At 38.9% G+C, this 17,928-nt stretch overlaps 1 protein-coding gene across 1 annotated transcript in view; it reads right to left on the bottom strand.

The window, feature by feature from the left end:
- Positions 1–4,399: 4,399 nt before the first annotated feature.
- sntb1 (syntrophin, basic 1) overlaps positions 4,400–17,928 on the bottom strand; it is a 39,943-nt gene continuing 26,414 nt past the window's right edge. The window contains exons 6-8 of the mRNA XM_039805708.1: positions 17,138–17,334; positions 10,528–10,748; positions 4,400–6,860 (exon numbers count right to left, since the gene is read on the bottom strand). Of these exons, the coding sequence (XP_039661642.1) occupies positions 6,768–6,860; positions 10,528–10,748; positions 17,138–17,334 (511 nt within the window). The 3' untranslated portion in view covers positions 4,400–6,767. The remainder of the gene's footprint in view (positions 6,861–10,527; positions 10,749–17,137; positions 17,335–17,928) is intronic.

Here is a 17,928-nt window from a genome sequence, read left to right as displayed (position 1 = left end):
TCAGGTATCTAAAAAAAATTTAAATGTATTTATGATACACATATGTTAAATAAATTTAGCTTAATTAAGTGTCATAACTGTAGAAAAACTTTTATCATAAAAAGAGAAGGAAGGTTAAAGATGAATTAAGTATTTGAAAAGTCAAAGAATGGCATATATACCTTTAGCATCCACTGATCGGAATCTCTTTTCTTGAAAAAAACCTTGGATTTCTGATCAGCAGGTCGATAATACATGGAGACAAAACACATCATGAAAATATATAATAGGAATACCACCTTTCTTCTGTATTCATGAAGCATTGCTATGGTTAAAATCACAATAGTATTTTCATAGCAATTGTACAACGTGCTTTACAACTGCCTAAAATTAAGAATGACACCAGCGTGTCACACAGAAGATAATAAGGCTTGAAATGAATTAAACAATAAAACTAAAAGTCAAATTCATTCTAAGATATGCTTTAAAAGAACAGATTGATCTGGCAAGCATCAGCTGTGTTGTAGCTTTTGTCCTCCCAATTATGAATGCCCAGTTTCTAATAAAATGTAGGCCTTAATACTCCTAAATTCATGTGCTACCAGCTTGCTGCTATAGCTTGGTTGGACATGTGTGTACCATATAAATTTCACTCATCATCTATAGAGAATAGTGTTTTATCACTGATCACTGGTTCCCTGTGGACTCAGCTGTGTATGAGTGGAGTCCATGTGACACCATATATTAGCTAACCTACTGTAACTGGTAACTAAAATGTCAACACAACTGAAAAGAATGATGGTTAAAATAATGAGAATGAGAAAAGGGAGACCCAACATAATATCTGGAGACGTGAAAAGCACAAAAGAAAAACCATTCTCGTATTTTGATAATTAAAGCCAAACTACAGTTTCAATATAATCTTTTTTTCTTATTATTACCTATAGAAAGGTGCTTGGTGAACCCTGCCCTGCTTGGCTTGAGAACTGTAAATTGCCAAGCCGAAGTCGGTAAGTTTCACCCTGAATGGCTGTCTCACATGATCCACCATCATAATGTTGTCTATTTTCACATCAGTATGGATCACGCCAATCCTCTTCAGGGCATTGAATGCTGTTCCCATCTGCAAGTAAAAATAATATTAGGAATGAAAATATCTATAGAAACTTTGATCACATAAAAACAGAATTCTATTTTATGCAAAAGGTACAGTGTTTAAATCATAAAAATGGCATTAGATAAAACATAGGTACAATGTCAGTGTGGACCATAGTTTGAAACTGACAGAGCTTTTAGTTCCTTGCTGATGCCATACCTGCTGGATAACAGTTTGGAAGTCCTCGAAATACATGGGGCCGTTTATATCCAATAGGTAGTCCTGAAGGCTGATGTCCAACATCTCAAACACCAGACTAATCCTAGTCTTCATGATGAACCTGTCATGGAACTTGATGATGTTAAACTTGTCCATATTGTGGCGCATGAGTACTTTTAGCATGGACGCCTGGGGAGACGTGACAAGTTAGCTGATATGTTCACATGGACGAATTAGCCCTCCTCCTCAACAACAACAACAACAACAACAACAACAACAGCAGCAGCAGTGATCACTAGTGGTTTCACCCAGAAATATTAAGTAAACAAGCTCACATATGAGACACTTGAAACAAATGGAGAAAAAAAGAGTTTTTCATATAGACAACTGGCATTTGACTAGCATCTGGCATAGTTTGCTGGCACACAGCTGGAATTTCACATTGTGTGCTGCCCATTCACACAGCACACAGTGTGTGCTGCTCATTCATGATCTGGGACAGGCCACCAATCAGGCTGCTTCTTTCCACATTAGTGTAGTTTTGTATATGCAGTCCTGCTATTATTACCATTAGTACATACTCCACCCATAAAAAAAAAAGGTCTACTGTGCAACTGTGAAATCAAAATTAACAGTGTCCCACCTCCTGGCGGAGATTATCGTAGTTGTTGGCAATCTTTATGGCGACAGTCTGTTCAGTGCCTCGTTTCACACATTTGACCACTTTTCCAAAGCCACCTTCGCCTAGAATCTCCAGGAACTCATAACTTCTGGGGATTGGGAGCCAGCGTTTAGGGTGCGGCTCAGGGGAAGATGACGAAATTGAGTTGTCCATGGATGTATTTATTTTCTCACAGACAGCTAGAATTGAAATGAGGACAAAATAGAAGTGCTTATTTCAATGCCCTTCAAAGTTATGTTAGGTATTATGGGAGAATTAGAGCGCATTGGGACTTAATTTTGAATATGAAGTTAGTAAAACGTGTGTACATTCTCACAAATTATAAGACAGCTGCAAAACTGTGGTAAATTTTGTGTGGCTTGTGGATTGTATGTAGTGTATGTTTTTTGCATCTAAAAAGCCAATAAAATATTTAAAATAGAAAACAGACTTTTTTATGAAATGGGTGACCTTGCTTCCCTTCCGAATAATTTACACTCAGAAAATGCTTGACAACCTATTGTTAAATGTTAAATGGATGTTTACTTTAAGTTGGACTTGCTTTGGCTTTGCAATTCCTCTTGCTGCCCTCTTTTCCCCCTCAACCCTTACGCTACCCTGTTCTCTCCCTCCCCATTACTGTACCTACACAATTTTGATGTAAACACCAGCACATTAAGTAGAGCAGGCCGCACGCACCAACGCACGCACGCACGCACGCACGCACTCACGCAAGAACCTGTTAGGACCTGCCACAGCTGAGGAATGCAACAAGAGACTGAGTCAAGAAAAAAGCTTTTTCATATAGAGGTCCTTTTCTCACACACACACACACACACACAGACACGCACGCACACACACAAACACAAAAATGTGTTTGCATGTCACTAAAAGAAGTATCAACTGTGTGCACATGAACACAACTCTGGCCATTTATTAGCACACACACAAACACTCTCACACACAGTTTATGGCTGATTGCTAATTGATCTGGCTCTTGTCCAGCCCCTCAAAATGAAAAGCTGACAGTCTAAGTCAATACAGCTCACTCTTTACTCCCTCAATGAGAAAGCTGGTCGTTAGTGAGTGTGCATGTTGGTGTGGTTGTGTGTGTGTGTTAAAATGTCATCAGTAACAGTGTTGGTCCTTTTGTGTGTGTTTTTAGATCTTTGAGATTGGCACAAACACAACTTTCTGTCTGTCTCAGTGGGAAAATTGACCTGGAGAGTTCTTTGTGTTTTTCTTTCACATTATGCAACAATTGCTGTCTGTAGACGTTTTGTGTCCCACTGAGAGTCTGATGTGATTCAATAACTATCTAAACAGAAGTCAAACCATGATAAACACAAAGAGGTGGGGAAAAAGGTGGGAAAATCTGCTAGTAAACAATGTCACCAGTTATCACTGTGTGTGAGGTCTGAACAAATTATCCTCAGTTACATGAATGTGTCCATCCATGTGTGTGTGTGTGTGTGTGTATGTGTGTGTGTGTGTGTGTGTAAGAGAGAAAGGATGCCAGCTCATTACCTAGGAGCCAAGTAAACAATGTCAAAGAGTTAGGATTGTGTTAAGCGCTGCCTACAACTCAAAGACTCTCAAGCTCTTTGGCTAAAGACACATTGTTCCTTCCTGCTGAGCTGATCAACAAAACGCTACCCAAATAAACTGTCGCTAATACGCAGTAAATTAGTACACCACCTTTTTATCTTTACTGTCCCCGAGATAAAATACTGAACTGTAGAGAATGTGTGTGTTTACAGCAAGGTTCATTTCAATTCTGAAAGTTGGAGAAGGGAATAGTCAAATATATATCCTACTACTAAGAACCAGAATCATTAGCAAACACATTGTAGACACAATTTACATTTTAATGTCATTTAAGTGAAATCAAAACTCTCCAAAGCCCACATTTTACAGGCTTCTTCAGTTGATTTGGATTTGCTGTTGATGAGAAATTAATAAACAAGTGAAGACAATAAAAACAAACTCATCATGTCGCTTTTGTTAAATACATGATTTATGTGCACTGTTTGAGTTAAAAAACTAGTCTTAATCATTCTGAGTGACAGTACGGTAGCTGCCGAAGGCATCAGAGTATACTACATATCAAAGCAGCCTTTACTCAAAGAGTTTCTCTCCATTTGAGGTTATCAGTCAGTGCTGGCTTCATCGCTGAACAGAAGTTTTACAATGCCTCCACTATCTTTTAGTATCAACAAAACAGATAATATTTCTTCTAGAGAGTGGTGGGATTACAATTTGTAAATCATTGTTCACTGTGTGTGTGTGTGTGTGTGTATATATATATATATATATATATATATATATGTGTGTGTGTGTGTGTGTTCTTGTTTAACTATATTCATGGGGTCCAAAAACCAGTATACTTGTTTGCATTATGTCAATGACGGGTCCCCACAAAGATAATGCCACAAACCTGTGTGTGTGTGTGTGTGTGTGTGTGTGTGTGTGTGTGTGTGTGTGTGTGTGTGTGTGTGTGTGTGTGTGTGTGTGTGTGTGTGTGTGTGTTGTTGGAAATGTGTGTTTGATATTTCCTTGATGTAAGAAAAGAGCAAACACAAAATTACTGCTGGTTGGTTGTATTTCTGCACTCATAACTAAAAGTAAAGTAGCCATTATAGAAGAAAGTTGCTCCATCCTTTGATCTCTATGATTAATTTCGTTCAAAATTCAAATGTTTCAAATGTCTTCTTCTCTGTCATCTGAAGGCAGGAGGAAAGACCGCGGCAGCCAGCCATGTCACAGACAGTGCAGAGTACTATACAGATTTGATCTGCTGCATAACATCCCAACACAATAATGACCTGCACTGGCTGAAGGAGGATTGAGGACTCCTATCATGGCTACCTTGCTATAATGAAAGACAAATAATACTTGAAGGGGTGACTGTGGCACTGTTGCGTTTCAGTTTTCAAAATATGAATATTAGAAGTACTCATGGCAGTTTGGCAAATGTGACAGTTCTTCAGAGAGTATCAAACAGTTCACTGTCCACTCTGAAAGGAGGAAGGATTGAACAGCTTCATCATGTCTGATCAGAGTGCAGACCATTTCTGGAATAGTTAAACATTTTGGGAAATACATTTACTGGCTTTCATGCTGTGAGTTAGATGAGAATATTGATACCACTCTCACAGCTGTCTGTTAAATATAAGACAACAGCTAGTAGCTGGATAGATGAGCAAAAACCCAGGAAACGGCTAGCTTGTCCGAAGGTAACAAAATCCACCTACCAGCATCTCTAAAGCTCAGTGAGTAACTAGCTCAACTAGCTAGCCGTTTCTCTGTTGCCAGTCATTACGTAAAGCTAAGCTAACCGGCTACTGGCTGTAGATCATCTAATTTAACTCTTGGCGAGAACATGAAAAAGTGCATTTCCCTAAAAGATCAAACTATTGCTTTAAATGATTTAGTCAAAATGTGTATTCTAAACATTACCTGATTGTTTGTTTATGGTACTATTTAGAGATCATACACTTTAATGCATAATATGTAGTATTTGGGAATGTATCTATGGTGCCATGGTCCTATGTTCCCAAGTTCAATATTCTGTTAACAAATTTGACCTGTTTTAAATTAAAATATTTCAGAAATAGTTTTCACCCTTTCCTCTTTCCTAATCTTAACCTGTTTGAAAATGGCAATTGCCAACTACTTTTGATTTCCTAACCCTAAAAAGTTTCAGAATAATTTTTGTCCCTTTTTCATCTTTTGTTTTTCTTCTGCATTTAGGGCTGAAATATGTTTGGGACTTTTTCCTACATACAAAATAGTAACTATTATCTAGACTAAGACTAAGACCTGTGTCAGTACAATTTAGAGCTGGGGAACAAAGGACCATTGGAACATTAGAATGACCCCTATTTCTGTGGAACACAGTTGTATGTATCAGAAACACAATAGTAAATGCTGAGTTTTTGAGTGATATATAGTATGTGGAATTTAAATGTGATGAAAAAAATCTGAATGCTTGAGTATATTATAATTCATGTTAACTGAATCTGAGGGTTTAAAAGAAGATATACTTGAAGACATTAGAACTGACTTCAGATCACTGTTAAACACTGGAATACTTTGACCACGGGGTGGTCACAGTATGCAACCTGTTAAAAGAATACTATGACATTCTGAATTTGAGTCAGCTGTCTTTGTGGGAAACTGTGTGGGTGATTGTGCCCGCCACTTTCAATGATGAATGCTGACAGCGCTAACAAGACATTTCAGGAGACACTAACAAAGACAAATGCATAAAGTTTTTCCAGAGTGTGTCAAATGTTTGGTGAAGAAAAATGGCCAAGTGAAATTCAGAATGTTCTTTCAGAGCTAATGGTGAATAAATTAAATAATTGGTGAATGGAAGGCAGTTTGCCATTACATCTTGATTGAATTAAAAGTAAATTCATCTCAACCGTACTGCACATGTCCAGGACGTGACAGTAATGCCCAATCTGTGTCCCTCTGTATATATCATCCCACTGCTTCTAGTCCAGTCCCTGTTTTCTTCTGTGGTTCTTCAGTCAACACTTCAGTCCTTGCAGCCCTTAAAGGGAGGGTTTATCCCCCAAAATAATCTGTTCATTTCACCCAAAGCAAAACCAACCTGAATTGGTTTCTCCAGTGTTTCTTTAACTTGGAGACCCCAAAAAAGGTCAATAGAGGCTACATTCACTCAGCTTGGGTCCCCGACTGACAGCGTTTGACGTGGTGTACTACTGCATGCGGGCTGCAGAGAGGTGGAGAAACAAGGTGGATTTCTGTTTTCAAAAGAGATGAAATGTCCCTTTAGAGAGGTCAGGCCACCAGACCCAGGCGGGAGATCTTAGCAGAGAGGAAGGAGTGGAGGATAAAGACGATCGGCTTCGGACAAGAGTGGAGGTCCAGTTGCTGGAAGAGGAAGGAAAAACAACAGAATTAAAAAAAAGTTGAACAAAACAGAATAATGCAAAACACGATATGAGTATGAGAGAATATGATTAAAAGATGTGAGAATTCATTGAGGAGAAGGGATAAAAGAGAAAGGAAGAGGCAGGAGAGCGAAGGAAAAGAAGTTTGTAAAGCACATAAAATCATAAAAAATCTATTCAAAACTAACTACACAGGCAACATTTCCCCATGAGTCAAGGATTAGACAGATCTAGCTGGAGCTAAGCACACACACACACACACACACACACACACACACAAACACACTCACTGTGAACAAAGCTCTGTTCATAGCCTGAATTAACAGCAGGAATATGACTCATATCCTGTTCCTTAGGTCAATAGGGAGATTTAACCTATAAATCCAAACTTAGTACTTACTGTTTAGTTGGTCATATTTAACACTGAGGATTTTTTAGAGGCTACCTCATCACCAGCAAACCCAGTGCAATTTAATATAATACATCAATACATCTGTACTGGTCCACAAAAATCTTGTCATCTAAAAAAAAGTCAGATTTTCAGGAGGTGGGATAGATGGTGTTTTTTAGTGGCCATGTCAGTCAGTCTTTCAGTAGGTCCAGACAAATTGGTCCAGACTGAAATATTTCCAATATTGGATTGTTTTCTAAGGAATTTGGTACATATATCCATGGTAGCCAAAGGATGAATCCTAATGACATTGGTGATCCTCTGATGTTTCTCGAGCACCACCATCAGGTCAAAGTTTTTATTCAGGTAAATATCTCATTATCTACTCGATGGATTACAGGATTTTATACCGACATTCATGGTTCCCAGATGTTGAATCCTTTGACTATCCCGTCTTGTCTGTTAATGCCACCAGCAGGTTGACATTCACATTCAGCTAAAAGTTGTCAGGTGAAATGTCGCAACAACTACTGTACTGGGTGGATTTCCATGAAATTTAGTATTCATGCCCCCTCAGGATAAATTATAACTTTGCTGTTCCCTCAACTTTTTATTCAGCACTGTCATCACTTCAAAACTTCAATTTGGCCAACACTTTGGTTTATGACCAAATATCTGTTAAAATATGACATATCACATAAGCCTAAGTTATGTTTTTAGTGCTAATCAGCAAATATTAGAATGCTAACACTCTAAACTAAGATAGTGAAAATAGTAAACTATACCTGCTAAACACCACTATGTTAGTATGTTAGAATTAGTATGTTAGTATGTTAGAATTTTCATTGTAAGTAATTGTTTGTTTTCTAAACTAAAATCAATGCTTTGGCTTGATCTAAGCTCCGTAATACATTTTCTGTATTGGGGAGATGAATTATCAATTGTTGTGACAAAATTAGATATACTGTATATACTCCCTGCCAACTAATGACAGTGTAGTCAACACTTTGAAAACAAAGCCCAGCTGATTCTACTTTCAACTGTTGAGCTAATGAGCCACCAGCCACATCAGCAAGTGCCTTGGGATTTTTATAAAGCCTCGTCTATGACTGTGTTGGGATTCAGAAATGCTAAGATCCCCAAATCTGTTCTGCTAAGGTAGCCAGAAGAGAGTTTTGAATCAAAGCTCCAAAGTCTTTGCTTATTTGCCTTCAGGATATGAGCCTTGAAACATGAGTGTATCTGACAGAAGTTTCATACAGAGCCGTATGTGGACTGTTGTACAGACAGTTCGAGGCATCGATATATAAAACATCTCAGTTTCCAATTTCTAAATCCCATAAGCCAATAGAGTAAATATTTAAATTTTAACTGTCACTTTTTTCCCCAGCATACAGTAAATCACAGTGCTTTGACTTTTATGAATGATGAAGCATCATGTTTTTCTGGGTAAACAGTTTGTAGAAGTGCTAAGGGAGGGTTAAAAAAAGAGCTAGCTCATCCCCCTGACACCAACATTTATATGTTATATTGTCAAATAAGATCCAAGATGCTAAAAACATTTATAACAGAAGTAATAAATACTTTAGGTACACGGTCTCATGAACAGGTTTCTATGATATTGTATGCAAAACCATTGCACAACAATTCGTATATGTCACGAAATTGCGGCGAATGCCAACTGGTCTCGTGAAAATTAAATTTAGTGGTCGTTACAGTCAAGTTTAGCTGACAAAAGGTGACTGTGAGCCGGGTACCGGTCACCTTGAGGTGACGGTCGTGACAGTTAAGTTTAGGGATCAAAATGACCGATTACTGAGATTAGGAAAAAGTTTGTGGTTTGTGTTAAAACACTGGTCCCCTTAAGTAGTACTTCCAGGAAACAAACACCCATGTCCTGGGTGAAAGTCTTGTGTTTTCCACTTAACCTCTTCCTGTAAACAAACTCCACTCCCCCGCTCAAAAGTCCTGTTTTGAGATCTATTCACCGCCTTATACAGCGGCAGTCAATGTTGGACTAACAGTAATAAATACATGGAATACATTGGATTTCCAGTGCATTACTTTTCGTAGCTTTGTACAAATAGTTCATGAGAACAGCCTGATTGGTAGTGAGAGTGGCAGTGTTTCTACTTTTTTCAGGCATACACATCGATAATTTTGAGGGTGGCCCCTAAAACACGAGCCACTTGGACTTCTATACAGCAAGCAGTTGAGTGATGTAAACAGATTAAAACCCTTATAGTAAGTGGCAGGCTATTTTTTAAGAAAACTTCACTCTTACCTGGTAAGACCTACGTATATGTGAAGTTGTTTTATGATCAATTGCTGTAATTTACTTTCTGCTGTACCACTTTCCCTCTGCCTGTCTTGTTCACCTGTACTCCAGTTTGTTTTTGGCTTCATTTCCCAGGAGGCCTCCTGAAACCCCCTGAGAGTGGGTAAGAATTTGTTCTATTTATTGTACTGAGTTGTACATGACCACAGCAAAGCTTGATATTGTGCCCCCCCCCAATCAGTTTGACTTGAAAAGCAAAGTTATTAATATTAAGCTTAAATAATAACATTTTAACTTAGTTGAACTTGAAATGAGAAATTATTAAGTGCAATTCTTTGGATAGGGTTAAATATAAGAAATATATTTTTTTATAGGTTGGAGAAAATTAGAAGACTAAGTTTTTTTTCAAAAGCCAAATTTTTAATGTTGCAAAAAAAAATATGAGTGCGACAGACCATGTCTTGTACTTCCAGTAAATTAGGCTGCTGTCGTAAAAAACTAGCGAGCCATGCTGAAAGCAAAATGAACGGACGGACACCAAAACATCTATGAAGTAATGTGTGGGAGCATTTTGAATATGATACAATATCCAATAATCATGTCTATTTTACAGTGTAGTTTAGGATTAGGCCACGTGGGTTCAAATCAAATCAAACAAATTACATGTTAGTAAAAATATGTTCAAACTTAATTTAAAAAAAAGTAACAATCCTCACATTTGCTGGTCTAGTGAAGCTACTACTGGGGCAAAACAAATGTCAAATCAGCCTCTGTGCTTGTTTAACATTGGTGAGTCTAGAGAGTAGGCCTACTACTCACATTTCTTCATATGATTGCACATCATCTGTGTTTCATTATTTATTCACAGAACAAAATGGAGTTTCAGTGGACTATGAACCCCCAAGTTCCTATCAGAGCACATTTTGTTACATTTTGTGTGTCAAAACCTAATGCTTTATTAAAAAAGGAAACACTCACAATCTCCCCCTCCTTCCCTCCAAAGTCAAGGAAGAGCATGCGAACTCCGTCATCTGAGGACAACTTCAGTTTTTCGTAGGGGTAGGAGAGGAGCACTCTGGGCCTGGTGGGTGTGTGAGCTCCCCTCTCCTCCCCGTCTCCTAGTTTGGGGTCAGCCAGCACAGAGAAGCCCTGTTCGTAGTGAATCACCAGCCGGCATTCCTGACTCTGGTAAAGACAACCTGGAAGATAATAGGATATTAACATTTTTGAATGTTAGTGAACAAGATGCTCATTTTCCCTGTATTGACAATGTGTGGATGACAGAAATAAGAGTTAAAGTGCAAGTCAGAATTTGAATCACCTGGTACATGCATTGTAGAAGTTATTACAATGAGAGGTAAAAGTTGGACTCTGAATGACTATTATGTAAGAAGTAGCAGTACAACTTTAAATGCATATTGTGGACTTCAAAATGTATTTCATCTCTGTTCTTTGAAAACCTCTCTTTATTTTTAGGGAGGATATACACGTTCTACTGTCTAATGACTTAAGTATTGGCTTGTATTGGAAGGGCAGGGCCATTCAGTTTGATCAATGTGTTGTGTAACTTGGTTGAATGTTTGTACAAAGTGCTTTAATTTTCCATGTTCTTAATATAAAAGAAGATGAATGACATTGATACAGTCTCTTTTTCAACTAATTATGAATAGAAATATTGAATGATTTTTTGGCCAGCCTTATTATGAGTATACTGTACTATACTATTTCTTCCATAGAAAATACTTGAGACATAGACAATTACTGTTATCATGTTGACATTCTTGGTAATATTGCCCTGCTCTTACTGTTCAGAAGGCATTTTCTCTCTCTGTTGCCAGTTTATTAGGTACACTGAGCTAACACGAATGATGAACTGATGATATAACAATAAATCTGTTCTTCATGAAGGTTCAATGTAAATTTTTTTGTTAAACTGTGTTGATTAAACTCGTTTAGTAATTTGCTGCTGTAGAATTATACTGTGTTTTACAAAGGGGTATTTCTAATATTTGGTCCTCCCCATTTATATTGTTTAGGGAAGCCTAAACATTAGAGATACCTTTTATACAGCATTCATGTAGATCTAGGCCCTTCTTATTCAAATATATTCTGTCATGTTGTCAAAGCCCAACTCTGTTCTAACTCGTGTGTCTTTTACACATTACAATTTACCACATTTCTTTTCACGTAGAGACCAAACTGCCGCAGTGTAATCTGTCGACATCATTTCTCATTACTTTTTTTCCCGCTCTCTCTCGTCTCTCCTCGCAGCATGTGTCCGGCTGAAAGCAGAGTGTGCTATGTATATCTACTCTCCAAATCACTTTCCTCTGCTGTAATGACAAACCTGTCGCGTCTCCACACAGTGTGATCCAGCTGCATTTAGTCTTATTTTTCAATGCCTTGACAGCAGAGTTCCCTCACTCCACCTCCTGCATGCCGAAAACTTAATTTACAGAATAGGCTCCTCTCTCTTGATGACATCTGATCTATTGAGCGGCGTGTTTGTGTGACAAAGAGATGGTGAGCGAGAAGAGAGTTGTTATCTTTCCATTGTTTGCTGACAGCCTGAGCAGGATGTGTGTGTATTGCATGAACATGGATGGCAGTGTGTGTTTGCATGTGTGTACATACTGTATGACAGTGTGTGTGTGTGTGTGTGTGTGTGTGTGTGTGTGTGTGTGTGTAATGCCTCTAAGCTGGTGAGGTATAGGAGCGTATTTTCTATCTTGCAGACATGTGAAAGAGACATGGAGATGCATATATGAGTGAGTCGTCTGTGGGCTATAGCTATGCATGTGTGTTTACATAATGTATAGTTACGCTCTCTGTAGCCAACATCAGTCTCCTTTTTGTCCGACTGTCAACAGGTTGGTTTTCTGACTACTTAACCATGTTGTCAGTCAAACCACACTAATCACCCTATACGCACCTAAATCCCTTCCTCCTTCGGCTCTTTAGCTAAAGGTGATGATGAAACCAAGCCAAATATGTACACATACACACACACATACACACACACACACACACACACACACACACACACACACACACACACACACACACACACACACACACACACACACACACACACACACACACATACCAGACCATGGTCGAAGGCAAATAATTCTTGTGAGTTTAATTTACCCTGCACAGAGTAGCAGATGGATTGGTTGTACAGCATAACAATGTAATGAAATCATACAAATTGTAGATTTTTTGGCATTTCATTGGGCACATTTGAACCTTTGTAGAAAAACCTTCCATTATTTTATTACTGTGGTTCATCAAGGGGATAAAATAATGAAAAGTTTCACTATTTCACTCTGAAATAACGTATTCACAATTAAAAACGCTGCTACAAAAGTGGGTCATATTAGATTGACAGCCAATTAGCAGCAGTTGCCAGCTGTAAAAAGAGGTGGTAATTAGCACTTTAGTATGTGAGACCACCAGCAGCATAAAGTCAGAGCCCAAATTACAGGCACACTGATAAAATAAAAACACAGATGTATTCATTATGTCAACTGATGGGGGAGACAGTCTCAACAAATTATAAGTGGAGCATAGCTTTAGCTCAGGCAGAGCACTGAAGTCATCAGCTGCTTGACTACCAGCTGACTCGTAACATCCAATCATATTCATGCAGGTGTACAGTGCAGCCATTATAACCTGATCGCTTCACTATTAATCTGCTGCAATCTTCATGCAAAGCACAGTTTGCTGTTGCAGCTCTCTCTGCCACCTCTTCTTCCTCCTTATGTGCTATATATTTTTTTACATTTAATGTTCATGTATCTGGTTGTTAAGGGGGGGATTAACTCGATCAGTAGTAGTTCTTACGACATGCCCACGTCTGAGATCAAAAGTATTCATAGCTGTTCCAAATGGCTTCACTCCGGCAATCTATTGTAATATACGGTATTCTACATATTGTTAGATAGCAAAACCACAGAAGCAATGTTGGTTTCAAATGACATTGAACAGGTGAGGTGTTGGAAACATCAAGGCGCCTACAGAAGGAAGTGCTAGTGTGGGTTTTAGACTGGGAAACTGAAACACACTAAAACAACAGAGGTGTGTTGATTACAACTTCTGGAAGTAATGGTGATAAGATACAGAAAAATGAGCCACACACACACACACACACACACACACACACACACACACACACACACACACACACACACACACACACACACACACACACACACACACACACACACACACACACACACACACACACACACACACACACACACACAGAGTCAAATATGCAGTGTAATATCCCCAGAACACTGAAGACATCCCATTCATGATGAAAAATGAATCTCATAATGTGTTTATTATTCTAATAATGTATTAACAATCTGGCAGGACAAACGTCTCCCTAATGGCATAGCAGTTGTAAATGGGGCAAAGAGTGCCGGGTCTTTGTTGTGAAAATTAGACCTGAAACTCTACTCTTCCACCCGAGAGCCTTGATCTGTAGGGCAAGTAGGGTTTCCCACCAGAATACATACACACACAGACACAGACACACACACACACACACACACACACACACACACACACACACACACACACACACACACACAGACACAGACACACACACACACACACACACACACACACACACACACACACACACACACACACACACACACACACACACACACACACACACAGGGTTTTCAGGCTGCAACAAAAGCCCTTCTCTCTGCCTGACAGTGAGTGGATTAGACAGATAGAGGGTCAGAGAGTGATAACATGGAGAGAGGAAATGAGGGAAAGAGAGATGCAGTGAGAAAGAGGAGGGAGACACTAACTGTTACCAAAACAACAAATGCTAAAAGGTTATTATTGAACAGAAAGCTATTTTTTTCTGTCATTAGTTTTAAACTTGTAAATGACATTAACAGCAGGTAAAATACTTCATATTTTAAAACTGCATCCTACTGCGCTAAACCTCCAAGTGTCACACCAGGTTAATTGCCGACAACCACTGAGATAAAATTGCTTTGTTTAAGTGCTCCAAGTCATTAAGCTGTTTACCTGTTCATTAAGTAGACCCAGTTGACCTCTAAGACACTTTTACAGCTGCCACCTTTGACAACAACATTGACAAAAAGGCTGTGGGTGTGCAGCAGGATTACTTAGCTTCTAAAGCTGGTCATAAAATAATGTTTTGAATCTGTTGTTCAAAGTTTATTCTTGACCTTGGCCACAGCAGTAGTAGCTGTTGTGGCACCACACACTCAACCCCCATAACACCATAACCAACCTGAGGTTTTTACACTTTGGTGACAGATTAAACAAGAGAGAAATAGCATGATAATTAGTGAGCTTTGGAGGTGCAGGAATGCATATTTTGTTACTTTTGGACAGAGCCAGTCTTTATGGAAAGCTAAAGTTAGGTAAATGACAGCTTGTTGTAGCTTCATGTTTAGCGTACCAACACCAGAGTGGTATCCATCCTCTCATCTAAACAAATTAAAGCATATTTCCCCAAATCTCAAACTAGTGCCTGAAAGTGCTCAAAAGAATTAGAATCTGCAATACCATGACAACTGGGCAAACTCCATCTGCAAGATCTATTTATATATTCTGCTCCATGAAACACTGCACAGGACTGTCAGATTATTGAGAGAGCAGATATGCAATAGACACAAGAAGGGTTTAAACCTTGGAACTACATGATATAGACAGTGCCTTATCCTGCTAATTGCTCAAAATATGAATATAACCTCTGAGATATTTTAAGTCACCTTGGACATAATAATAACAGAAATGACTGCAGGCCGCACGCAAGTGCCTGTGAAATTTGATTTTGGAGCTGAACAAATTACTTTCCCCTTTAAAGTCCCTCTAAGAATGGCCTGCTGCCCATAGAGTGATTGAGAGTTAATCTGTCTTCAGAGCAAATCTTTATCATGAGCCTTGACAGTAAATAAACCATCACAAAGATTTATCAGAATGTTACACAGATGAAAAGATGACAAGGTCAGTGCGATGACTCCTCAGGTGGTAACTGCTGAAAAATGAGCGAATGGATTATCACACTCCTTCTCGGGGAAGTGTAAATTACTTTTCTACTTCCATAACAAGAAACTGAGGACTTGCTAACATCAATCAGTTTCAGAAAAGTTATGGGATCCATTTCAGACAAAAATTCAATGGTGACCAAAAAATATGTGTCACTTACAGTGACTTCAGAGAGTCTATAGAGCTCTGTGGATCATTTCAGTATCTTTTAGCTTATTGTTTGCCCGCAACCTCACAGTTTTGGTTCTCATTAGTGTTGTTTTCCGATGAAGCAGGTGGTGTTTTTGGCAAAAGCTGTAGTAACCTTCTCCCCAGAACCAAACGAAAGACAGAAAAAGTTAGTGAAAGTTAGCAATGCAGAGTCATGTGCCAGTCCGGGTGGCAAATACTAGTGCAGCATTTACAGCTAAATTAATGCTAATGTTGCTCCATATCTGCTCATCTAAGTGGCCAAAAAAATCAGTTAATGCAGGTTTTAAAGGTAAATGTGTTTTCCCTTATCCCAGCTGATTAGACCTCTGCTTAGGCTGAAGGTGGGCAGAGAATTACATGCGGTCACCGGATGATAAAGGTGTAATATTCACAAAGCTAACAGGAGAATGAGAAAGATGTTATAATTAAACACATTCTGCACAAATCCCACAGACTCCTGTGAAGAGCTGTAATTATCCAAAATAAGTACAATCACCTGTGTGGGTGTACCATGGGTGTGCAGGGCCCTTCACTTTATTTGTTATTGTTATCTGTAAGCTACGGCGCGTCAATACTCAGCAGCTTGTTTCAGTCTAGACAGCGTTTTTTCATGGGATTAAATAAAATGTCGTTTTAACATTCACATTTCCTTGCTAACTACAATGACACACAAAATGTGATTATTATCAAACATCTTGGGAGTGTTGAATTCAAATTGAGCTCTGCAGGCGTGAATGAAGACTTGCTAGTCTAAAGTGAAACTTACTTTGACACAGTGATATCATAGATGGAGATAGGAGAGGTACTCAGGGGAGAAGTGCAGTTACCAGGACATTTTGTGCTTGGAGAGAGAGGGAGGCAAGAAAGATAGAGAGGGAGAGAGAGAGAGAGAGAGAGAGAGAGAGAGAGAGAGAGGAGAGGTATTCTGTTGGAATTCCCTGGACGGCAGCAAGTGCTTCATCCACATCTTTCATATGGCTATTACATTTAATCACAAACCCTCTCCTATCCCAGTGTATGAGTGGTTGATACTGTAGTGTATGTACACATTTGGACTTATGCACTGAATTTAGATGTTATTTTAGGCCTGCAAGACCTCAGGCAGTACTTATTCTTCCAAACTCTTCAGTCTCTCTGGATATGTTTTGCTGCAGCGTGCCAGAACACGTCTAAGGATGCATCACCAAATTCAGCACAGTGACCTGCGCTGCTCACTCCACTCCTTCCACAGCTACATATTCTTGTGTGTTCCGGTCTCTGTTTATAGCGTCAAAGTGTTTGTTTGACTTTATCCGTTTTAAAAGGTACTTTGAATCAAATTGTTTACGTGTTACGTATCAGTACTCACTCGTCGTGACTTCTTTGATCATCTCAGCTGAGGCGTGACATCCGTTGACTATGTGTCTGGTCCAGAGGGACAGATCCTTGGTGGTCTCAGCCCGAAACAGGTGAGTCTCAATGCCGAGTCGTGTGCCAGTCCGAGTGGCAAAGAACAGCTCTGTACCAGAACGCGGCGACCCCCGGTCAGGGCCAGAGTGTACCAGACTGGATAAACACATAAACGTAAACTGCCATGTAGTATAAATTAAGGATATTTTTGTCGTTATAACAAAGAAAGTATATTGCCATCACAAATCTCTTGTTAATAACAAACTTTCTTGTTATGAGACATTTTTTTCCCTCACTGTGAAGACACAGTTCAACTCTCAATTTAATGGACACTATAGAGTAAACTATTGAGGGTCTATTATATTGGAAACTGAATGACTGAATGAGGGACTCATTTCAGACACATCCTAAAGATCTACAGCCACATTACAGCTCTGTGATGCTGTAATGCTTATTATAAGCAAAAACCAAACTGGAAGATGAATACAAGTTGAAGTTCAAAGTTTGCTTTTGATCCTTAGGACTTGTGGTAAAGTACATACAAAAATGGTAGAGGTAGGTATGGTAACGATTGTCATGCTAACATTCTCACAATGAAAATGCTAACATGCTGGTGTTAAGCAGGTAACTTACAATATTTAGATGTATAATATATTAGATAGATGCTTTGCAACATACAAATTAGCACAAAGTAGCTGAAAGTGGCTGAAAATAGACTGGTATTGTAGCACAGGGTTAGCCTATTTTTTT

This window comes from Perca fluviatilis, chromosome 7 (assembly GCF_010015445.1).
Source record: "Perca fluviatilis chromosome 7, GENO_Pfluv_1.0, whole genome shotgun sequence".
In the NCBI taxonomy this organism is placed as follows: Eukaryota; Metazoa; Chordata; class Actinopteri; order Perciformes; family Percidae; genus Perca; species Perca fluviatilis.
Note: the sequence above shows the minus strand (reverse complement) of the source record. Positions and strands in the feature narration are given on the sequence as shown.